This window comes from Vipera berus (genome assembly GCF_964194415.1).
Source record: "Vipera berus genome assembly, chromosome: 1".
NCBI classification, from domain to species: domain Eukaryota; kingdom Metazoa; phylum Chordata; class Lepidosauria; order Squamata; family Viperidae; genus Vipera; species Vipera berus.
The window spans coordinates 339,800,329-339,823,645 of NC_138202.1; the positions used below are offsets into that span (position 1 = coordinate 339,800,329).

At 43.1% G+C, this 23,317-nt stretch overlaps 1 protein-coding gene and 1 long non-coding RNA gene across 3 annotated transcripts; one reads left to right on the forward strand and one right to left on the reverse strand.

Moving 5' to 3' along the window:
• Positions 1-748: 748 nt before the first annotated feature.
• On the reverse strand, positions 749-7,372 carry LOC308660251. The gene is made up of 3 exons (XR_014024685.1): positions 7,005-7,372; positions 6,349-6,695; positions 749-850 (listed from the first exon to the last, which is right to left on the reverse strand). It is a non-coding gene; the product is annotated as an uncharacterized lncRNA (long non-coding RNA).
• A 3,795-nt stretch (positions 7,373-11,167) lies between these two features.
• On the forward strand, positions 11,168-22,936 carry METTL27 (methyltransferase like 27). 2 transcript variants are annotated; one of them, XM_081317736.1, is made up of 5 exons: positions 11,168-11,412; positions 13,522-13,650; positions 15,122-15,257; positions 15,753-15,845; positions 22,560-22,936. In XM_081317736.1, exons 1-5 carry the CDS (start codon positions 11,290-11,292, stop codon positions 22,787-22,789), a joined length of 711 nt encoding a protein of 236 aa, XP_081173862.1. In that variant the 5' UTR covers positions 11,168-11,289; the 3' UTR covers positions 22,790-22,936. The 2 variants fall into 2 exon arrangements, with proteins under 2 accessions (XP_081173862.1, XP_081173863.1); XM_081317737.1 differs by lacking the exon at positions 13,522-13,650.
• The last annotated feature ends 381 nt before the right edge of the window (positions 22,937-23,317 follow it).

Here is a 23,317-nt window from a genome sequence, read left to right on the forward strand (position 1 = left end):
ATGTTAGGGGAAACACATAGACTTTAAATTTTCTTGTTAGGCATAATTCCAGAAAAATTTGATAAACAAATGCATATTTAACATTACATGTATTAACAGCAGCAACAGTTGTAGTTGCACAGCACTGGAAAAATGAGACAACACCATTTGATGAAGCAATAATTAAGAAAATACGGGACTGTGCTGAAATGGATAGACTCACATTGAGAATCAAAGAAAAAGAAGACACAGAATATTTTCAAACATGGAACTTATTTTATCAAGGGCTGGAAAAACAAGAGAGAGAGTAAGAGCTTAACTTTTACGACTGAGCAAAAAGCAACCCAGACAACATGTTGTTCACTAAGCACTAATGAATTGTAACGATAGAAAATAAATAAAATACTCTCTTTTTTAAAAAAAGGTCGCAAAATGGGATCACATCAGTTCGGGACAGTGCAACCGTCATAAATGTGAGTCAGTTGTCAAGCATCCAGATGTAAATCACGACGTAACTATGGGGATGCTGAAACAGCCATAAGTGTGAAAAACGGTCATAAGTCACTTTTTTCAGTGCCATTGTAACTTTGAGCAGTCACTAAATGAACTGTTGTAAGTCAAGGACTACCTGTATATCAACCCAATTTTTTTGTAAATTGCAGCAGCAGCAGCTTGGGTCCAGAATGTCTCGGGGCTTGTCACACTTATGATACCCCTCCATGTGAAAGTACTAATTTCAGTAGTAGGTTACAACTGCCTTTCTTCATCAGCACAAGGCAAGGCAGTGTTAGTATTGCTGAATTAAAGCCTCCTCCCCTGAAATCCTGGCGGCGGCAGCAGTGTGCTCCAGGGGCGAAAAGAAGCAAGGCCTCTTTAAGGAAAGGGTGGAAGAGTCAGCATCAGAAAAAGGAAAGAAGGCGAGGTTGTCAGAATACAAGCTAACTTGAGGGCTAATCCACATGGAGCCCCATTTCCATCTGTCCTGTTTGCCATCATTCACTCCCTAGAGACTAAAATGGACAATGTGAAATTTGAGCAGGCCCCGAACAAGGAGTATATATCGGAGGTGGTGACCCTTTTGAGAGCTGTATGCAACGAAATTTCATTTTGATGTATGCCAATTGGTGTACGTTCAAAGTGACAATAAAGTTATCGTTATCATTTTCTTCCAAGATGCTCTCCCCTCCCCTCCGACCACGCTCATCCTCGTGGTCTCCCATTGGAATGCCAAACAGGCACATGGAGCCCCATTTCCATCTGTCCTGTGTGCCATCGTTCCCTCCCTAGAGACTCAAAATGGACAATGTGAAATTTGAGCGGGCCACGAACAAGGAGTATATACGGGAGGTGGTGACCCTTTGAGAGCTGTATGCAACGAAATTTCATTTTGATGTATGCCGATTGGTGTACATTCAAAGTGACAATAAAGTTATCATCATCACTGGCCATGCTTCCTGGAATTGCAATCAAGTAACATCTCCATAACCTAGAACATTCTGAATGGTCTTTAAAGATTTTGAAGAGCAATGTGGTAGACAACAATGTAAATTAATTCCGAAGTGGAGCAGGTAGCGCCATTCCTCCATAAAAATTTGCTGGGGGAAAATAAAAATTAAAAAAAACACCAAACTTCCAGAAAGAGCAAAGTGGGAATTGTCTGTCTTTAGAAGAAACTGGATTTTTTTTTTGCGAAGGGCTATTGGAGATAACACAGTGGCAGAACATGTGTTATCAATGATAGTGCATAATTATGACACTTCTAATCTTGTATAACAGCCTTGGCAGATTGCAAAATTAGTAGCAACAAAGGTGAAAAATGAAAATTAAAAGCAGTAAAAATGTTAATAAATAGCACAGGAAAGATATGCCCAAACATGTGATAACCACGATACCAGAATAGTGTTGGCACCTAAAACAAACTTTTCAAAATGCTTGGAAGAACATAGTACATAAAATAAAAAGAGTTGGAAGGGCCCTTCTAGTTCAGCCCCCTACTCAAGTAGGACACCCTATACCATATCAGATAAATGGTTATCCAGTCTCTTTTTGAAAGCCTCCAGTGATGGAGCAACCTGAACTTCTGAAGACAAGCTGTTCCACTGGTTGATTGCTGCCACTGTTAGGAAATTTCTCCTTATTTCTAGGTTGCTTATTTCCTTGGTTAGTTTCAATCCATTGTTTCTCATCTTGTTTTTTGGTGCTTTGGAAAATAGGTTGATCCCCTTGTCTTTGTATTGGAATACTGGAACACTGCTATCATGTCTCCCCTAGTCCTTCTAGACATACCCAATTCCTGCAACCATTCTTCGTATGTTTTAACCTTCCGCCCACTAATCAATCTTGTTGCTCTTCTCTGTACTCTTTCTAGAGTTTCAACATCTTTATATATATATATATATATATTGTGATATCCAGAACTACATCTAGTGGTCTTCCTAAGGCAGGGGTATTCAAACTTGGCCCTTTTATGACTTGTGGACTTCAACTCCCAGAATTCCTGGCTGAGGAATTATGGGAGTTGAAGTCCACAAGTCATAAAAGGGCCAAGCCTGATGACCCCTGTCCTAAGGCTTTGTAAAGTGGTACTAGAACTTCACATGATCTTGATTCTATCTTTTTATTAATGCAGCCTAGGAGGTTGATATGGATTGGATACGGCCCTTCCTGGACAAAGAAACCTTGGCAACTGCCACTCAGGTGACCATTGCCACACACTCCATGTGAAGCTACCTTTGAAGGCAATTCATAAACTATAGTTGGCAGAGGACATAGCAACCAAGTAAATGCGGTTTGAACCTGATGCCACAGCATAACATCAATAATTTTATCACACTAGTTGCCAAGAGGCTTCTGAATACAGTTCAAAATATGCCCACTACACAGCTCTGGGTTATTTTAGGGTTCATCTTCTCCAAATTGTGACATTCTGTAGACGAGCTATGCTCAGGATCCTGCTCTCTTGAGAAATGAAGTGGGCAAGAGCCTGAAGGCAGCCCTTCTCTGTGGTGATCCCTTCCCTCTGAAGCAGTATTGCTCAATTCTGGTTAAGTTTACAATGTGTGGACTTCAGCCCCCAGAATTTCCCAGCCAGCATGGAGGTACACCAACTGCTTCCCTATTAGACTTTGATAGAGACCTTTTTTTAAAAATGGGACTTTAATGGCTGAGTTTTGTGGTGGCAACAGCTGCTAGAATTGCTATGATTTTATCTGATTTTATTGGGGATTAGTTTTATGGATGTGTAAAAGTTTATTTGATTTTAGAACTTTTTGTATATGAAGCTGTGAATCACCTAGAGTCTTACGGCACAGTAGTATATAAATAATTGTAATAAATAAAATAATATTACCATTTACCGAATTGATTAGACCACACCTTGAGTATTCTGAGCATCACATTTTAAGAAGTGTGCAGGCAAACCAATGATGATGGTCAGAAGTTGGAAAACTAAGGCTTATGAAGAAACCAAGAGAACTGGGAGAAGCCTGAGGAGTGATATCATAGTATTCTCCAAGTATCTGAAGAGGTATCATATAGAAAAAAAATTAAAACCAGTTCTCCTCTACCCCAGAATTCAGGACATTAAAATATCATCTTAATTTTCCAGAAGAATCTGGATGAATGTTAGGAAAACTTCCTGAGAATTAGAAGTGATTGATAGTGGAACAAATGGCTGAGAAAAGGCTCAATGAATACCTTCAAGCAAAGGCAAGCCAGCCATCCACCAATGACATTTTATTTACATGCCTGCACCATGTTGGTGTTAGGACTCGGTGACCTCAACTGGTCTTTCCCCACTTGCATCTAATCCCAGTATAACCATCCCCTAGTCCTGGCTGACAGGTTTGTTCTGCCACATCCCATGACTCTGGCTTCATCTCATATAAAGATGAGACCACATATGAAATAACCTTAAGCCATCCATACGTAGCTGCAGTGGTATTAAAGTGATAGCAACCGATGGTACTTTTCGGAATGAATACAGCCTGCCATATTTCTTTCCCCCTTTTGTTGGTGCCACAGATTTGTCAGCCTCTGGGTCAAAAGAAGCCTGTCACTTGTTGAATAATGACGGCTGGTACTCTGTGTATTTCCTCTCTTCAAGCCCAAGGTACTTTTTTGGAAAGGAAAAATGGAGCACAGCTGCCATAGTATTGGCAGGTTTCTCTGGTTGCCAGCCATCCATTCAACAGGATGTGGAGTTTTATAGTAAGGAAGGTATCTGATTCCTATGTAGGAGTAGTTCTCTGCTATTTGTTGAGACTTGTTTTGAATGCTGAGTGGTGGAATCAGCTGTTGGGAAGCTTGCTCCGAGTGCAAGTCTAGCTCTCTGTCAAAACAATGCTAAATCCACCCAAAACATGTCTGCCAGTTGATTAATGGACTAGGGGACATTTCTATTAAAGTTTTCCCTAGATAATTGTTCAACGGCTTAAGGAAGTATCAACTTTTGACCAATGGCTAATCCCATTAATCAACTATCAAACCTACCCACCAATCACAAAAATGCTATAATTGGATGAGTTCCCACCAAATGGTATCTTCCAGAATGGATGGCAGATAAGTCAGAGGGCTTAACCAATGGCTTTATTTAATCCACATTAAGCCTCTGAAATCAGGACAGCATCACCTGGTGTTAAGGCAAAATTGAGGCTATACTGTAAAGTCAGGGCAGGGATTGGCAATGGAGACGGCCAAGTTTATAGGAGTGCAATTTCCTGCTGGTTCAAGGATGGGTAGAATGACCCATGGGGCCAGATTTGATGGCTCCTCCTTCCTGTACTATGATTTGATGACTTCTATGCTTGTGAATCTTCTAGTCCATGGGTCGGCAACCCACAGCTCTGGAGCTGCATATGGCTCTTTCAGCATTCTCCTGCGGCTCCCAGTCGTCCTCTGCCATTTGCAGAGAGAGAGAGAGAGAGAGGCACTTGCACTTCCCTTCTCTCTCTCTCTCTCTCTCTCTCTCTCTCTGTAACTCACGCTGTTCTCCGAGAAGCTGACAAGCTTATTGGGTGGGGCTCCTGCCTTTGCTGCATCTCCACAGGAAGCAGGAAGCAGCAGAAAGCAGGGCAGGAGAGCCAGCCCGATAAGAATGTGTGTCAGCTTGTCCAAGAACAGCATCTTGCCAGGTGAGCAGAAAATTGGAGAGAGGGGGGGAGAGGGAGAGAGAGGGAAGGAGGGAGGGAGGGAGGGAGAGAGAGAGAGAGAGAGAAAGAGAGAGAACTCATGCACAGCAGCCTCTATTTCTTTTTAATTAAACTCTTCAATCAAGTTTCCCCCCCCCCTCACGTGCGGGTGCACACGTGCGTGCAAGTTTTGCGGCTCTGCTTTTCTTTGGGAAACGGGTCCAAGTGGCTCTTTGAGTGTTTAAGGTTGCCGACCCCTGTTCTAGTCCAATCCTCCTGGTCACACCACTTAGCAGTGGCAGTTCCAATTGCTGTCGTTGAGTGAGGATCTTCTGCTTCTCCTGCCCTGCTGCACTTGCCTCTGCTTCAAGTCCCCCGCCCCCCAGTCTCTGCTCTTTTGGCTGCTTTGCATTGCTGCTAACCCTTCGTAAGGCCAAAAGGGCACTTGGACTCCTCCACTACTTCCCAAATTCATGAAAAGCTTGGACTGAGTGTATCAACCTATTGTGAGATATTTTTGCTTCATGTTAGAATTCTTCTTTTTCTCTTTAAATGCTTAAAATGCAAGAAAAACAAGCATTTTTTTCAATATACTTCAATCCAACAAAACCATGTGATAACTGCAAGATTTAGAATAGAAAACAAATTTCATGAGAATTCATAACTATAGGCAGAAGTCAAGAATATATGCATCAATTGCCTGAAATTCCTGCATGTTGCTCTTAATAATATTATAAGTGAGAATCAATTTACAAAACATATTAAGAAAATATGTGAAAGCAACATGAATGGATCAAGAGGTAGGGGGAGACTAAGGTTGTAGCTGGAATGGATATCCCCAGAGACTGAAGAGAAAGGTTAAGAACAAAACTCAAGGGAGGAAGCTATATAGAGATACAGTATAGTGGAAGGATGGTTTGCTGGTGGACAATATTGGTACAAACTAAAGTCAGCTATCAAAGCACAGGTTTTAATTCCTTTGGCTTACTATTTCTTCTTCCCTTACTATGGGTTGCATAATGTTACCTACTCTGAAAGGAAACAGCATAATGGAAGAGGAAACAAGGAGAAATGCAAAACTGTGTTTGTCAGCTGCTTGTCTGCCAGGTTCAAAGAGGCATCGCTACAAGTTGATAGTGCCCTTCTCCAAAATCTGATTGAAGAATTGGAAAAGATGCTTTAGGGCACTGAAATCAACCCCCAAATGCATCACACTGTGCACGCTGCTGAAGCCACCTACCCTATCTCACTCTGACCCCAGGGGGAAAAAAATGCACAATGCTCTTAAGATATCCTCCAGCAATGTTTAGTGAATGCCAGCTAGATCAGCAATTCCTGCCTTGTGAGAAGAGCTGAATGAGGGGTCATCATGAGTGGTCCTGCTGTTTCCTTTTTGTCTTCTTCAGTCTGGTCTCTGGCCATCTGGGCAGCCTGCTTGTAGCTGGTTTCCAGGGCCTGAACAATGCAGGACACAACCCAGATGAAGCAACTAACTGAGGTCCAAGTTAAGTGAATTAGGAGGTTCTCCAGATTCGAGTAGCAGCTTTTCAGTAGTGAAATCCTCTGGGCAAGCTGCTTTTCCAAGACCTGGCAAGCAAAAACAAGCAAAAACATGTCAGGGGGTATGGAAGGAATGGCTTAAATGGTGGAATTTTGGAAAGGGGAAAGGCCCAAGGACACTGCACCCCCTTCATCCTAGAGCACTCCATTATCTGGGTTCAGACAATCTTCCTCCCCTTGAATAGCTTTGGAAAGTGACTCAGTACATTGATGGAGGGCAGGTAAGTTGAAGACTATCAGGCTTGACAGTGTGCCCAAATCTGCACACTTTCCGGTTTTTGATCCCCTGCTTCTGTGCCCTATCTCAGAAGGACTTTATCACTCTGTGTCTCTCACCAGCCTTCGTAGGAATGATCTCCAGCCATATTCCTTGGCTCCACTGTGAATTTGCCATGCTAACAGCAGGAGCATCATGGAAGCTAGGAGGACATTTTGTGCCCAACAGAAGAAGAAGTCTATGGTCAACTCCAAGGAAGCATGGATCCAGCACAGGAGGTCCCACTGAATCTGCTTCAGACATAAATACCAACTCAGAATCCCCTCTTGCAGTGAGAGAAGATGCAGGTACAGGGTTCTCAGTCCCCCTCGAACTGCGCCCTGTAGGTTTTTCCCCATAGTTGGAAGCGAGGATCCTGACTCAGGAAATTTGCTAGAAGGATGTGTCTTGGGCTCCATGGGGAAGCACTGTTTGGCAAGAGATGGCACAACACACAACACTCTTCAGAGATCTGTGAATGAAGACTCATACTATCAGGTTCTTCCTCTTAACCAAAAAAAATAAATGAATACTGTACTAAACTACATATCCTGTTGTTCTTTTGGATATCCTGTTTAGTCTATGAACTAAACTTTTACTCTTTCCTCCCCTTAACAATCCTGTAAAATTGGTTAAATAAAAAAAGATGGCTAAATAATTTGAGAATAGCTACTAAACATGCTAAACTATAAATCAAAACACATTAACAGTGACTAAACTAACATTTAGTTCAGGGGTCTTCAAACTTGGCCCTTTTATGACTTATGGACTTCAACTCCCAGAATTCCTCAGCCAGGCATGCTGGCTGAGGAATTCTGGAAATTGAAGTCCACAAGTCATAAAAGGGCCAAGTTTGAAGAGCCCTGATTTAGTTAGTGAACCAAACAAGCTACGATATGCAACATGCTAAGCCACAAAATTAATCAAGCTTAACATGCCTTTACTGCCAAAAAATCTTTAATTTGACTGAATTATATACATAAAAACAGTGGCTGTGTTTGCCCAACTGAACCCACTGAATCTGTTCAATCATTTCAGCTTGTAAGCAGCCCTCCACAGCTGGGAAGCTGTCACTTTCTCTTCTAGCTCCCTTTTATAATTTTTCAGTGGAATACTTTCACTTGTCCTCATTGGAATATTCCCTCTCATCCATTCCTGTCAATAAATTCAAATCCATGAACGGTTTTAATCCTGATCCTCAAGCGTTTAACTATTTCTTTGGTGCCTTCTGTTGAGTCTCTTGTGTTGAAATTTTTAGAATTCCTTAAGAACGGGATTCCTGTGTCATCCTGCTTTCTTTTTCCCCATTCATCATTTTTCCCTTGGAACTATTTCTTCACAGGAGGGAAGAGGGAGGGCCCTTGGAGCAATCTCCCTTTCACTCTCTGCACTTGGGAAAGAGCAGAATCAGATGTCCCTATCTGGACACGTACAGTTCCAAGGTCCTGAGAATTTTCAAAGAGACAAAGACTTGTCCACAACTTCCCTTCTGCTCCACTCTCAAGCAACTGTTAAGCAGGTTCCAGTTAAATATCTTGGCTTTGTGACATAGCAGTGATGTCATGGCAGAGGGCCCTCAGTGTGAAATCATGCTATGAATCCCAGCTATGACCATACACTAGGGCTGGCTTTACACAATGCACTACACCAGGGGTGTCAAACTGCCGGCCCCCGGGGCTGATGCGTCACATCAAAACCGTGCCTACCCCATTGCCGGCAATGGTAAAAAAAGTCACGGTACATCACGACATATCACGTAATGTCACAAGTTCGACAACCGTGCACTATATCTTATACCCAGGTTAATACACCACAACCACTATTTGCAAAATGAAGTTATATTGCTATTTCACACAATGGCTGAGATTGCACAGTATTCTGAACCACAAACTTTCAATCCCCAGGGTTGCCTAGATCAGCATTTTGTGGAATTCAAGGAAACATATTATGATTGGTAATTATGCTTGGCAAAGTTCAGTTAAGTGGAAGGGGACAGCAACAGAGAAAGGGAGGAGAGCATCAAAAAGCTTACTTGGGTCTCTTTGGAAAAGCTAGACATTGATAAAAATTGATCATGATGGAGAACTTTTTCCATGCAGTCACCAGGATCAAATCCATCTTGATAGCCTTTTATTAGCATGCTGTGCACTCAGCTGATCAAGAACCAATAAAAGTTCTGGCCACACACTTAACAAAGGCAAAGAAACTGATACATGTAATCAGGACTATCAGATTACACACTCAATCCTATGAAGGCTATGAAGACAAGCTCAGGATCCAAAAAGATCTTGACAGACTTGAACAATGGGCCCTATCCAACGAAATGAAATTTAATGTGGAGAAAAGCAAGGTTTTACATTTAGGCAGGAAAAATCAAAATTGCTAAGCACATTGATTTGTGCTTTAGATTGTAAGCCGCCCTGAGTCTTCGGAGAAGGGCGGGATATAAATGGGATTACAAAAAAAAAAGGTACAAGTACAAATTAGGAGAAAACTGGCTCAAAAACAGTGAGAGGGACTTTGTAGTTTAAGTGGATGTTCACTTAAAAATGAGCCAGCAGTTTGTGGTAGCAGCCAAAAAACCTAATGTATAAACAGAGGCATAGAATCAAAATCACATGATATTAGTACTGCTTTATAAAGCCTTAGTAAGGCCACACCTGGAATACTGCATCCAGTTTTGGTCACGTTACAAAAAAGATGTTGAGACTTCAGAAAAAGTGCAAAGAAAAGCAACTAAGATGATTAAAGGCCTGGAGACTAAAACATATGAAGAACAGCTGTAGGATTTGGATTTGGCTAGACTAGAGAAAAGGACTAGGGGGGACATGATAGCCGTATTCCAGTATTTGATAGGCTGCAACAAAGAGAAGGGGGGGTCACCTTTTTTCTAAAGAACCAGAGGGCAGAACAAAAAACAATAGATGGAAATTAATCAAGGAGAGAAGCAATCTGGAATTAAGGAGAAACTTCCTAACAGCTAGGACAATTAACCAGTGGAATAGCTTGCCTTCAGAAGTTGTGGGTGCTTTATTGCTAGAGGTTTTTAAGAAGAGACTGGACAGTCACTTGTCTGAAATTGTATAGGGCCTCCTGGTTGAGCAAGGGGTTGGACTAGAAGAACTTCAAGGTCCTTTTTCAGCTCTAATTGATCAATTGAAGACTGAAAGACCATGCCATGTTCAACCTTGAGAAGAATAAGCAGGGACTCTGGCAGCACTCTTTGCTTCCCCTCCCTGAAAGTAGAGAACTAAGCTTGCACTAAACTGCACAGGCTCAGGAAAATATTACCTTTTCAAGAGCTTTTAATAGTTCCAGTGAAGAAGCTCCACTACAGTAGATCTAAAGCCCCTGGGTCTTCCTCAAAACATTGCATGTCTGTGCCTCAAAGGACGTCACATGCAAGGTTAAAGGGATTATTTATTTTCAAGAGCTTTTCTCAACTCAGCAACTTTTAACGTGTGTGGACTTCAACTCACAGAATTGCCCAGCCACCACGGATGGCTGGATAACTCTGGGAGCTGAAGTCCACACAATCTTAAAAGTTGCTGAGGTGGCAAAACACTGCTTTAAAACCTCTCCTAACCCACAGATCCTGGACGCGGAGAGACCACAAACTGAACTGGGGTGGAATATCCTGTTTGGGTATCTCAGAGCAAGTCCTTGCTTGCTGCTCCCACCAAGATAGCTTAAAGCTGAGGTCTTGGTTTTTTTAAAAAAATAAATAAATAAATAAATAAAATCCCAGGGTTAATTATTTAGCGTCCTTGAACTTCTCCTTTCCCTTGGCCTGTACTCAATACTTCCCCAGCTTCCGGATTGATAGATTAAAGGCAGCAATAGGGCATGTTTATACAAAAGAAGCAATCCACACCTGCCCTTTAGATATTGTTTCTTTGTCTCCTTAATAACATCCTTGCAATCTACTTTTTTAAAAAAAAAAAAAAAAAACCTCTCTGGAGCCAACTCGTCTGCCCATCCTGGGAGTTCCCAGATTCCACCCGCAGCAGCTACCGATCCCTCGCCCTTTTGTCTTGTTGAAGAAACAGGAGGAGTGGCCTGTTTTCCTAGATCAGGGGTAGGCAACCTCGGCTCTTTTATGACTCATGGACTTCAACTCCCAGAATTCCTAAGCCAGCTTGGCTGGCTTAGGAATTCTGGGAGTTGAAGTCCATGAGTCATAAAAGAGCCGAGGTTGCCTACCCCTGTCCTAGATAGGCCTTCTATCGAGCGCTTCCCCAAAAGAGAGCAACCCCGCCGCCAGGAAAAGCGCTCAGGCAGCGCCGAGGGAGGCAGCGTTATAAGTGGGTGGGCAGGAGCCGGGCGGCCAATGGGAGGGAAGGAGCCGCCTGCTGCCAGATAGCCATGGCCGCTCTCACCAGCCGCCCCCTGGCCGAAGTGCAGCGCCGCGTCTCCGCGGTCCACCAGCAAAGAGATCTGCAGCAGCAGCTGCGCTTCTACAACGGCTGGGCCAAAGACTATGAGCAGGTGCCGCTCCCCTTTCCCTCCCCACCTCGCTTCGGGAAGAATCTCGCTTCCTGCATCCGGAAGGAGTGTTTATAAAGGAGAATGTACTTGTAGTTCAGGGTTGAAATAAGGGATACTGGGTGCTCTCGTATGAGCTTGTTTTTTTTTACGTTACCTAGTTCCATTACCCAAACTAGGTAACATCATCAGTGATACTGCTTAAAGCAGGGGCCTTCAAACTTGGCCCTTTTATGACTTGTGGACTTCAAATCCCAGAATTCCTCAGGCAGCATGCCTGGCTGAGGAATTCTGGGAGTTGAAGTCCACAAGTCATAAAAGGGCCAAGTTTGAAGACCCCTGGCTTAAAAGCGTTTATCCTCCTGATCATGTGCAGACCGTGTTTACCCTGGTGTCGACTGTTGACGGGATTCCATTGTTCTCTTCCGCGCCACTGGCTTGGCTGGGGGCTGGTGAGGGCTAAATGAAAGTAAGGGATTTGAGAAATCCTTGGCTTTCCTACACCGAGCCTGGAGCGCAGAGACGCTTTACAACAGTTCATTTAGTGATTGTTCGAAGTTACAAGCCCTGAAAGAATTGGCTTATGTCCGTTTTTCACACTTAACAACTATTGCAGTATCCCCAGAATTAAAATGCTTAGCAACTGACTCATACTTATGACGGTTGCAGTGTCCCAGGGACATCCAAACTTCTTACAGGCAAAGTCAATGGGAAAGCCAGATTCATTTAAAAACCATATTATTAACTTAACAGCTGCAGGGATTCACTTAACAAATGTAGCAAGAAAGGAGCCAAAATTCACTTGACAGTCTTGCTTAGCAACAGAAATGTGGGGCTCAATTGTCGTAAGTGGAAGACTACCTGTAGTTAGACTGAACTGGCAGAGTATTCCTGAATTCTTAATATAAGAGTTACGTATCCCTTTTCCACAGGGTAGTGGACCAAAAATATGTCTTTAAGAGATCTAACCCCCCCCATTCCTAAACCAACCAAAGGTTAATCTATAAACAAGTAGCTGATCTGCACTAATAAAAATTATTAAGCAATAAAAATATTAATCTTATCAGAATAATTTACTCTCCATAATTTGAAACATGCCAAAAGAGCTTTTTGAAGCATCCTGTACTTATGTCCTGGCTTATCTCTAAGAGTTCCACGCAGCTTCTGTGGGGATCTCCCTTTATTTTATTTCCACAACTCGGTAAGATAGGAAAGGCTCCAAGGTTTATTGGCCCAAAGTCACATCATCAGTTTCCATGGTTGAGGGTAGATGTGAAGTCAGTCTCTCTAATCCTCGACTTATGACCATAATGGAACAACAACAACAACAAAGTTGGAAGGGACTTTGGAGGTTAAGTCCAACCCCCTGCTCAGGCAAGAAACCCTATACCTGACCATTATAGTCATAAGGTGGGTCACCCAGGCATCCAATTTTCCAATCTTTTTTGCAGCAGTCATTAAGCAAACACTGTATTTGTAAACATCACTGTTGAAAAGCAAACCCATTGATTGCTATGGTCTGTTTATGATTAAAAAAAACATTGTAAAATGCTGGCACCCGACATTGGGATGCTGCAAATGTCTGTAAATGCAGACTAGTTACTGAGCAGCTGACGGGCAGTCACATGACTGCAGGAGATAGTGGCTTGTCAGAACTTTGAAACCAGGCACAAGTAGCCCTGTGGAGGTCTGTTGTAACTTTGAACAGTCACTTAGTGACTGATCATAACTCAAGGACTATTTATATTCCAAATTCTTAGGCTCAGAGACTTCTTAGTACTCTCTCATCCAGGTACTAACCAAGCCTGGCCAAGTTTCAGGTTATCTTCCTAGAGAAGGGTCTCTGGGCCTCAGAGAAATAAGACTGGTCCAGCACAACTGGAATGGAGCCACAAAACAAAACTGCAGAATGTTCTGTTTGGACAAAGAACAAAGTTTAATTCTTTGCACAGTCATGAAATTCTACAGATGGCCTTCAGCAAATCTTAGCCTTACTTTCTGGAGCTGATACTGTCTTTTATTAGATGCAATTATTTTAACCACCCTATAGATAAACATGCAAACCTTGGAGCTCCCCATTCTTGGAGTGATTAGAACTCTTTTCTCTTCTAGGATGTGGCAGTGTTGCAATACCAAGCCCCAAGTCTGGCCGCTGCTTTCTTGGCCTCCATTTTCCAGGGTTCACCTGAGAATGCATTAGTACTGGATGTGGCCTGTGGCACAGGACTTGTGGCCCAGGAGGTAACTGAGATCAGAGTCGTGCTTCAGCCAGAGACTTTAGGCTGGTCTCCACCAAGTTTTGAAAACTATCATCTTATAATTGTCCCTCTGATCTGATTTGGAAACTCATCACTGAGGGAAGCTCTGTTTTCTTATTGCTGCCCTACAGATGATGTGCAGACCTTCAACCCTCTTTTTGCTTTGTGCCATTGCCATTTGGGGTACCCTATTCATTCAGTTTTCCCCCCTTGAACTAAAGTTAATGAGAGGGTTGCTATCATTGGCACTGTTTTCAAATGGTGTTTAAGGCTGGTGCTAATACAGACTTTGCAGGTAGCAGGTGAAGTTTTTAAGAGGTTTTTACCAATTTGGGGCCCAGCAGAAGCCTTGGCCTACAAACAAGAGCATCATCATTCATTTCTGTAACTGAGGATACATAGGGAGAGGTAACAATGCATGTCTTGATATCATTGTGTGAATAATACTTTGATGTAATTTCTGTCATTGGCATGATGACATTTTGCTGTCATTGTGGTTTCAAAGAGATATTTGGATATGCTCGTAAGAGTGGATGAAGTAGTTCAAAACATATAGAGAACATAATATTTGGAGGAAACTTTTTAAAAATGTGTTCTCTTTTGCAGAAGTAATGGTTCCTGATGAGTATGTTCTGCTTTCAAATACTAGATGCTTTAATAAGCCCAGGTTTCATTAAATCAGGAGTGGTTATATTAATAGCAACAATTTATTAATAAATAGGTATGAAAAGAATAGCTTTACTTTGTCAGATTGCATTCTTATTACCTTGTAGGCACCATCCTAGAAGATGCCTTCCCTTTCGTGTGACACACATAAAGAAGAGAATACCTCTTCCAAGTCTGTTTCAGCCTTCTTTGGTTTTGGTAAATAGTTTTAAAATAATTGGATGAATTGAGAGCACCATTTTGATCTCATCAAAACACAGTCATCTGTTGCAAGCTACAATGACATCAAAATAATGACACCTACACTGTGACATCATCATGCAAATGAGTTGATTATGTATGCTCATGCACAAAAGCATTTAAGCATTAAAGAGCACTCTTGTTTCTTGGCATAAGAACACAAAGTGACAGTGCCAGCCATTGGCATCCCCAGTTAACTGCTGGGATCCCAAATTTGGGAGCTGCCCAGAATTAGCTAGAAGATTGGCAGTTATATAAATGTTTTAAATAAATAAATGATGAAATGTGTCGTGATGTCATGCTGCCATATCGGCAATGCAGCATGGCATTCAAATACATAAGTATCATCATCATCCACATTTCATCACTTGTGTGCATTCCAGGGATGATCATTCCATGAATGAGCACTTCATTGCCATTGAAGGTCCCCCTACTGATTTGGCCTTGGCCAGACCCCAGTTAGCTTGCAGCATTCATTTAACTGTTGGCAAGCAAGGTCTGACTGTCTTTCTGGCTGGGCTCCTGTGACTTATGCTTTGTGTTCTAAGCTTCAGGCAAAAGGTTTTCGTCATTTCCATGGCCTGGATGGCAGCCAGGGGATGTTGGAACATGCACGGCACAAAGGACTGTACGAGAATTTGAAATTGTGCTTGCTAGGCCAGGAAACCTTACCAGCTCCTGAAGGTAACAATGGGAACAGTTATCCTCAGCAATGTACTGAATAGATTAGAGCAGGGGTGTCAAACTCAATTTCACTGAGGGCTGCATCAGCATTGCAGTTGCCCTCAGGGGGCCGGGTGGGTATGGCCAGGGTGGGCGTGGCCTACTGGGTGGGCGTGGCTAGAGTGCATATGGCCTACTGGGTGGGCGTGACCAGCTCTACATCGTTCGCATCAAGGGTGCCTATGGGGGCCTGGGCGGGAGTGGGACAGATCTGAGGGTCTCTGGGCCAGGGCCAAGGCACTGGGGGCCGTTCCCTCACTGTTTCCAGGATGGCTTCGTGGGCCACATGAAACCACTTCGCGGGCCGGATCTGGCCCCCGGGCCTTGTGTTTGACATGTCTGGATTAGAGAAAGGGAAGAAGCTGGAATGTGCTTGCATGCATGGAGATTTCTAGAGAACAATGCCCATCTCCTTCCTTGACGCTACCTGTTACTCCTTCATCTTTTCTTCTGCAGGCTCCTACGATGCTACTGTGATTGTGGGTGCTCTCAGTGAAGGACAAGTACCCTCTGGTGTCATTCCTCAGCTTCTTCTGGTCACCAAACCAGGTAAGAATTTGCAAAAGAGACTCATATGTAGTTTCAGAGGACTTATAACAGGGATGAGCAACTTTTTCCAGTGCTTGAGCACCACATTATATTGCACCGATGAATGTGAAACCATGAAAATGAAAAATTATTTACATTGACTGAAGTTGCCAAATTTCATAATACTTTACCTATTCCCCTGTGAGAATATCAAGCACTGCTGAGATCTGGCCTTTCAAAATAGTTAATTAGTTCATTAATTATAAAGTAATTTTAGCATTCTGTAATTGTGGCCGGCTGGGGAATTCTGGGAGTTTATTTATTTATTTATTGGATTTATATACCGCCCTTTCCCGAAGGACTCAGGGCGGTTTACAGGATATTTAAAAGAAAAATCAATACAAAAGTTAAAAACAATTTAAAAAGATTAAATCAATCCCTGAGAGAAAAATAAAAACGCCAGTTAAAGTTAAAATTCTCAGCCTGGGCCAGAGAGCTCGAAGAGCCAGGTCTTCAGGTCCCGGCAGAATGAACGGAGGTCAGGGGCAGTCCTGAGCTCCATGGGCAGCTGTTTCCAGAGGGCAGGCGCACCCACTGAGAAGGCTCTCCCCCTGGGTGTTATCTGCCGGCAATCTTACTGGTGGCACCCTGAGCAGACCCTCCCTGTGGGAGCGCACTGGACGAAGGGAACTTGATGCCGGCAGCAGGTGTTCCCTCAGATATCCCAGACCCAAGCCATTTAGGGCTTTATAGGTCATCACCAGCACCTTGAATCTCACCCGAAGGGCAACCGGAAGCCAATGCAGCTCGCGGAGTAGAGGTGTTACATGGGAGTATCGGGAAACCCCCATCACAACTCGCGCAGCCGCATTCTGCACCAGCTGAATGGTGGTCCTCAAGGGCAGCCCCATGTAGAGAGTGTTGCAGTAGTCTAAATGGGAGGTCACAAGCGCATGAGTGACTGTGCGTAGGACATCTCGGTCCAGGTAGGGTCGCAACTGGTGCACCAGGCGAACCTGGGCAAAAGTCCCCCTGGTCACGGCTCCTATGTGATCTTCAAAATTGAGCCGTGAATCCAGGAGGACGCCCAGGTTGCGAGCCCTATCAATGGGGGGTAACACCTCACCCCCCATCGTTAGAGATGGAATAGTCTGGTTGACCCGAGATGCCGGTATGCACAGCCACTCAGTTTTGGCAGGATTGAGACAAAGCCTGTTTCTCCCCATCCAGACCCGGACCGCTTCCAGGCAACAGGACATCACAGCAAGGGCATCGCTGGGTTGGTTCGGGGTGGAGAAAAAAAGTTGGGTATCATCAGCATACTGATGATACCCCACCCCGAAACCACGAATGATCTCGCCCAGCGGCTTCATATAGATGTTGAACAGGAGGGGCGAGAGAACCGACCCCTGAGGAACTCCACATTATCAGGGGAAACAGGATCGAACTCAGTCCAGATAACATGCTCAAGACCGTCCGATTCCTCCACGTCAGACTCCGCCCAGTCAGAGTCCAAACCGGCCCAGATCTGAGCGATTTTGTCCGTCAGATGATGACTAAACTCCTCGGCCCGCCCCTGCAAGGGATCCTCCCTCACCTCCTGGTTAAGAAGGGAGCGAGTCACCCTAAACAGGGCAGCCGGGCGATTATCTGCGGGCGCGATGAGGGCAGCGAAGTAATTAGCCTTCGCCGTCCTCATCACCGCAAGATAAGACCTTATAAAGATTCTTAACTGCAATTGGTCAGATTCGGATCAGGTGGATCTCCAACAGCTCTCTAGACCCCGTCTCCGATGCTTCATCTCCTGGAGCTCCACAGAAAACTGTGGAGCCCAACGGGATCTGTGCCGGGTCAGGGGTCACAAGGGTACAACACGGTCGAGTGCCTTAGCGGCCGCCCTATCCCATGCATCAACCAAGGCATCAACTGGGCTGTGAGTGAGGGCGATGGGTATAGACCCAAGCGCCATCTGGAACCGTTCCGGGTCCATTAGGCGCCTGGGGTGGAACCACCTGGTTGGTTCCGCAGCCCAGCAGTGGGGGGTAGCATAACAGAAGACCAGCCGCAGGAGATAATGGTCGGACCATGAGTTGAAGTCCAGGCATCTTAAAGTTCCCAAGATTGGGAAACCCTAATCTAGTTCACTGTTTTTCAGACTGGGGAAAATCTGGACATTGAAGTCCATGCATCTTAAAGTTGCTAGGTTTGAAAAACAGTGATCTAGGGTTATGGTAGGTGAGGTGCAATAAGCAGTCGTTGTTGTTAGCTGCGAAGTCGTGTCCGACCCATTGCGACCCCATGGACAATGTTCCTCCAGGCCTTCCTGTCCTTTACCATCTTCTGGAGTCCATTTAAGCTCATGCCTACTGCTTCAGTGACTCTATCCAGCCACCTCATTCTCTGTCGTCCCCTTCTTCTCTTGCCCTCAAGAGAAAATCCCATGGACAGTACCAAAAGGCAAGCAGACATATGGCAGGGAAAGTCAGTGGGTTTGAGCACTGACCAGCATTGTGCAACTGTTCCATCTTACCTTCCTTAATAGATTTGCTCTGGTAAGAAAAAAATGGTGGGAAAAAATACAGGAAGATTATGTCATGTTTTCTGCATTGCCCATAAAATGTTGTGGATTAGGCATGGAAATTGCACACTAAACACCTTGTAAGGAAATACAATCACGACTGCCCTGAGGAACATCAAGTAACTGGAAATCTTGGATTTGTTAGATTGAACCCCAGTTCCCTCTAGCCATTAATGGAGAGAAGGACATTCTCCCCCCCCCCAAAAAAAGTGGCTTTTGTTATATGCTGCAGCTCTTAGCTGATCAGAATGGACCCAGAATGCTGAAGTCTGCCAAATGCTTCAGATCAATCCAGGCTTTTATTAAAAAGCCTATACAGTAGTTTTAAGAGCAACCATTTATGAGGAAATCGATGCAAGCAGAAATGAGACCAGACTGATTTTGGCCAGTATAATTGAAAATACATAATTGAAAATATGTCTGAAGCATCATGAATGAAGCAAATACTTCTCCTCCAATCTTCCAAAGAAGATTCATGCTGTGAATGGAGACAGGAGTAAGGTATTATCTTACAGTACATATTATGGGAACCACTGATTGGTTCAAAATTGGGAAAGGTCCGGCAAGGCTGTATACTGTCACCCTGCCTATTTAACTTATATGCAGAGCACATCATGAGAAAGGCAGGGCTTGATGAATCAAAAGTTGGAATTAAGATTGCCAGAAGAAATATCAACAACCTAAGATATGCAGAAGATACCACTCTAATGGCAGAAAGTGAAGAGGAACTAAAGAGCCTCTTGTTGCGGGTGAAGAAGGAGAGTGCAAAACTTGGGTTGAAACTAAGAAAACCAAGATCATGGCATCTGGCCCTCTCAATTCCTGGCTAATAGATGGGGAAGAAATGGAGGTAGTGACAGCTTTTATTTTCCTGGGCTCCAAGATCACTGCAGATGGGGACTGTAGCCAAGAAATTAAAAGACGCTTGCTCCTGGGGAGGAAAGCCATGGCAAATCTAGACAGCACACTAAAAAGCAGAGACATCTCCCTGCCAACAAAAGTGCGTATAGTCAAGGCTATGGTCTTCTCAGTTGCAATGTATGGCAGTGAAAGCTGGACCATAAGAAAGGCTGAGCGCCAAAGAATTGAGGCCTTTGAACTGTGGTGCTGGAGAAGACTCCTGCGAGTCCCTTGGACTGCAAGGCGATCAAACCGGTCAGTCCTAGAGGAGATCAACCCTGACTGCTCTTTAGAAGGCCAGATCCTAAAGCTAAAACTCAAATACTTTGGCCACCTAATGAGAAGGAAGGACTCACTGGAGAAGAGCCTAATGCTGGGAAAGGTTGAGGGTAAGACAAGAAGGGGACTACAGAGAATGAGGTGGCTGGATGGAGTCACTGAAGCAGTAGGCGTGAGCTTAAATGGACTCCAGAAGATGGTAGAGGACAGGAAGGCCTGGAGGAACATTGTCCATAGGGTCGCAATGGGTCGGACACAACTTCGCAGCTAACAACAACAACATATTATGGACAAAATTATCCTAACCAGATGCTCTGATGAGGGCAGAATCATTCTTATCAAAGGTAGCAACAACCATTATTAATTGAGACCAAAGTTTTGTAGATAACAAGAAAAGTGCTATGTTTACCAATTTCTTTTTCAAGGGCATATCAAAATATGCAATTAGGTCATGGGTCAAGCAGATTAGATGAGTTGGTAGTGTATGATTGTCTGTAATTGGCACTTTAACTGAATTTTTCATTGCTGAAACTATAAAGAATGGGATGTTCTTAACACTGTATCAGTCCCCAGTGGGAAGTTCAATGTACATATAATGTTGCTTAATGCTTTATGGGAGCTTAAGAGAACAAATGGATTTATGGCACATTAGGGACTAGAAGCATTGTTGGTGAATATTTGCTTCATCAGATATTAAAATCAGACTGTGAACATAGATGGATATCTGGAGGTGGAAAGGACAATAGCTTGTGATGCAGGAGTTACAGATTTGGAAAAGATCCAAATCTAGGAGGCTGCTGTCAATAATAATAATAATAATAATAATAATAATAATAATAATAATAATAATAATAATAATAATAATAAAAAATAAATAAAAAAATAAAAAAATAAAAATAAAGTTGGAAGAGACCTTGGAGGTAATCCAGTCCAACCCCCTGCTCAGGCAGGAAACCCTATACTATTTCAGACAAATGGCTGTCCAGTCTCTTCTTAAAAACTTCCAGTGTTGGAGCATTCACAGCTTCTGGAGGCAGGTTGTTCCACTGGTTAATTGTTCTGTCAGGAAGCTTCTCCTTAGTTCCAGGTTACTTCTCTCCTTGTTTAGTTTCCATCTGTTGCTTCTTGTCCTGCCTTCAGGCAATTAATAATTATGGCAATTACTAATTCCAAGCTAGGTGGGTTGGTGATCTGATTTAGTGTGAGACTGTTCTGAGGTCTTACATACAATAATTGAATCCCCTTTGGCATTTGGGGGATTAAAATGGGCAAGATGGCTGCAGTGTTGGATCACAACTTTTCCTTTTATACAGTACAAAAGGGGTGGGGCTTGGACTGCAAAGCTACCCCTGTCCTCTTGCTTTTTTGACTCACCCAATTGACACTGATTCATTCCCCAGAGATTGTAGTGCTTGGATTTGTGATGCTTTTCGTTAGAACTGGCCCAGTGCAGGTTAAGAGGGATGCACGGTTTATTTGAATGCACCTTAGCTTGAGCTTCCTCCAAGGCACCTGAAAATCTTCTCCAGAAATTGTATAAGCAACTGGATCTCAGAATGATCTTGCCAAACTGGGTGATGATTAAAACAAGAAAGAGAAAGGACTTTCACACAAAGTAGAAGTAATTTCTGAAATGCCCTATTGCAAGATGCAGTGATAGTTGGTGCATCTTTTTTAAAAAAAAAGGTCAGACAAAATACATGGATTGGAGATGGGAAAGAAATGTAACTGGGATTGCTAAACGCTAAACCCCACATTCAGAGGCTGTTGACTTTTAAATAGCTGTTAATCAACCATAAGAGAAACCTTTTAGGGTTTTAATGCCTTGAGAGTTTCCCAAAGGGATTAAATCGGCCCCTTTTGGACACAGGATGTTGGACTGGTTTTGATGAAAAACTCCTAACCACTAGATGGTGCTGCTATCTTGCAACACTTCATAAACAGACCAGGGAGGCAGATCGTTGCATTTCATGTAGCTCTTAGGGGTGTGCAGGGCTGTAAGACATACCATTTAAAATGTATTTTGATCAGACTCTGTAGAACCACAGAACATTCTTCAGATTGCCTATATTTGTGTGTGTGTGCTCGCGCACCTACTGTATGTGTATATCCTGGCATCAGACATGTTCTTTCTCAGAAAGTTGGCTTTAGTCATCGCTTGCCTCTTCTTTTTTGATCTCCTTACATGCATTTGGCAGGGGTTTTATTTATTATTTAAGTTCTCTTCCCCTGTATGAAGATGTGATGAGTAAACCTTGCCACAGACTTGCTTTTTGGTCATCTCTGCCCTCTACATTACTGGGTGAACAGAGTGAGAATGGATAGGTTCACACAACATGCTTAAACCTAAACCTGGATTAACAATGCTAAGTCCTGTATCCAGAGAATATGCTGTTATTGCCTGCACAAATAAATCCATGCTATAGTTTCATGTAATAAGCTTAGTTCACGCAGTCTAAGTTATAGCTGAGTTATAGCTCAACCACATTTTATCTTAGTCTAGAATTTATGGAAACTCGCCGATTCAGTTTCATCAGTAACAGGGAGACTTGTCATCTTGTCCTCCTCTTTTTTTAAATTTTCATTTCATTACCTGATTGTAAGGGGCAGAATATTCCTGTGCGATAATATTAGCGCATCTAATAACAGTTACATCTCTTTAAAAAGGACTAGGTGTTTCTGGATTTTCTGCCACAGAGGGGCATTCTGTGGTTGACCTTTTCTGGGTTTTAAAGTTAAGCAGGTTCAAGCTTTAACCTGTAAGGAACAGGTTAAAACAGTTGATATGACAGCCCAAATTATATGGTTATGGTTGCTGTCTTTATTTTATTTTTAATTGTTTTACAAATTTTTTCCATATTGTGACCTGCTCCAGGAGTCAAACTCGGCACAAAGAAGATTTTAACTTTATCTGGTTTCTAGGATTATCAAGACTTTCCTAACGATATAAACTGAAATGTTGTGATCTTGCACAACAGGTGGCTATGTGTGTCTGACCACACGAAGCAATTCAAGCAACTTACGATACAAGACGGAATTGCAGCAGTTGCTGAATGACCTGGAGCAGCAAGGATTGTGGGAAAAGGTCGGGATGCAGGAAGTTGAAAAATGGGAGAGAGCAACATCACATCAGCAATCTGATCAGGATTCAGAGTATATCTCTGGCGTGGTCTACGTATATCGAAAAAAAATAAAAAGTCTGGTTTAAACTCTTCATTCCTCTTCATGTTGGAAGATCCTCCTAGGCAAACTCTGGAGCCTCCTCATGAAAGGCTTAGCCTCACCCTAACTAGCTTCAAGATCTGTAGTTTTTAAAAACAAAATGTGAAGCAGTAATAAAGCAGGCTGAACCATGGCTTGGTTGCAGAGTATTATTTTTTTTCTTTACCACTTAAGGAGCTGCCATCAATATTCCATGTGTTCCCAACCATTTTAGGTTCTTCCATAATTTCATGGTTTTGCATAAAATGTTCCCAGCTTCCACTCCTCCATCAGTCTTCACTTGTGAAGTCTTTGTGGAGTTTTCACTTCTGAATGTAGAATTTCCTTTATATATTAGTAGTCAACACTGCAGAATATTTGCAATACTAATAATAATAAGTTGGAAGGGACCTTGGAGGTCATCTAGTCCAGCCCCCTGCTCAGGCAGGAACCCCTATACCATTTTAGACAAATGGCTGTCCAGTCTCTTCTTAAAAACTTCCAGTGTTGGAGCATTCACCACTTCTTGGAGGCA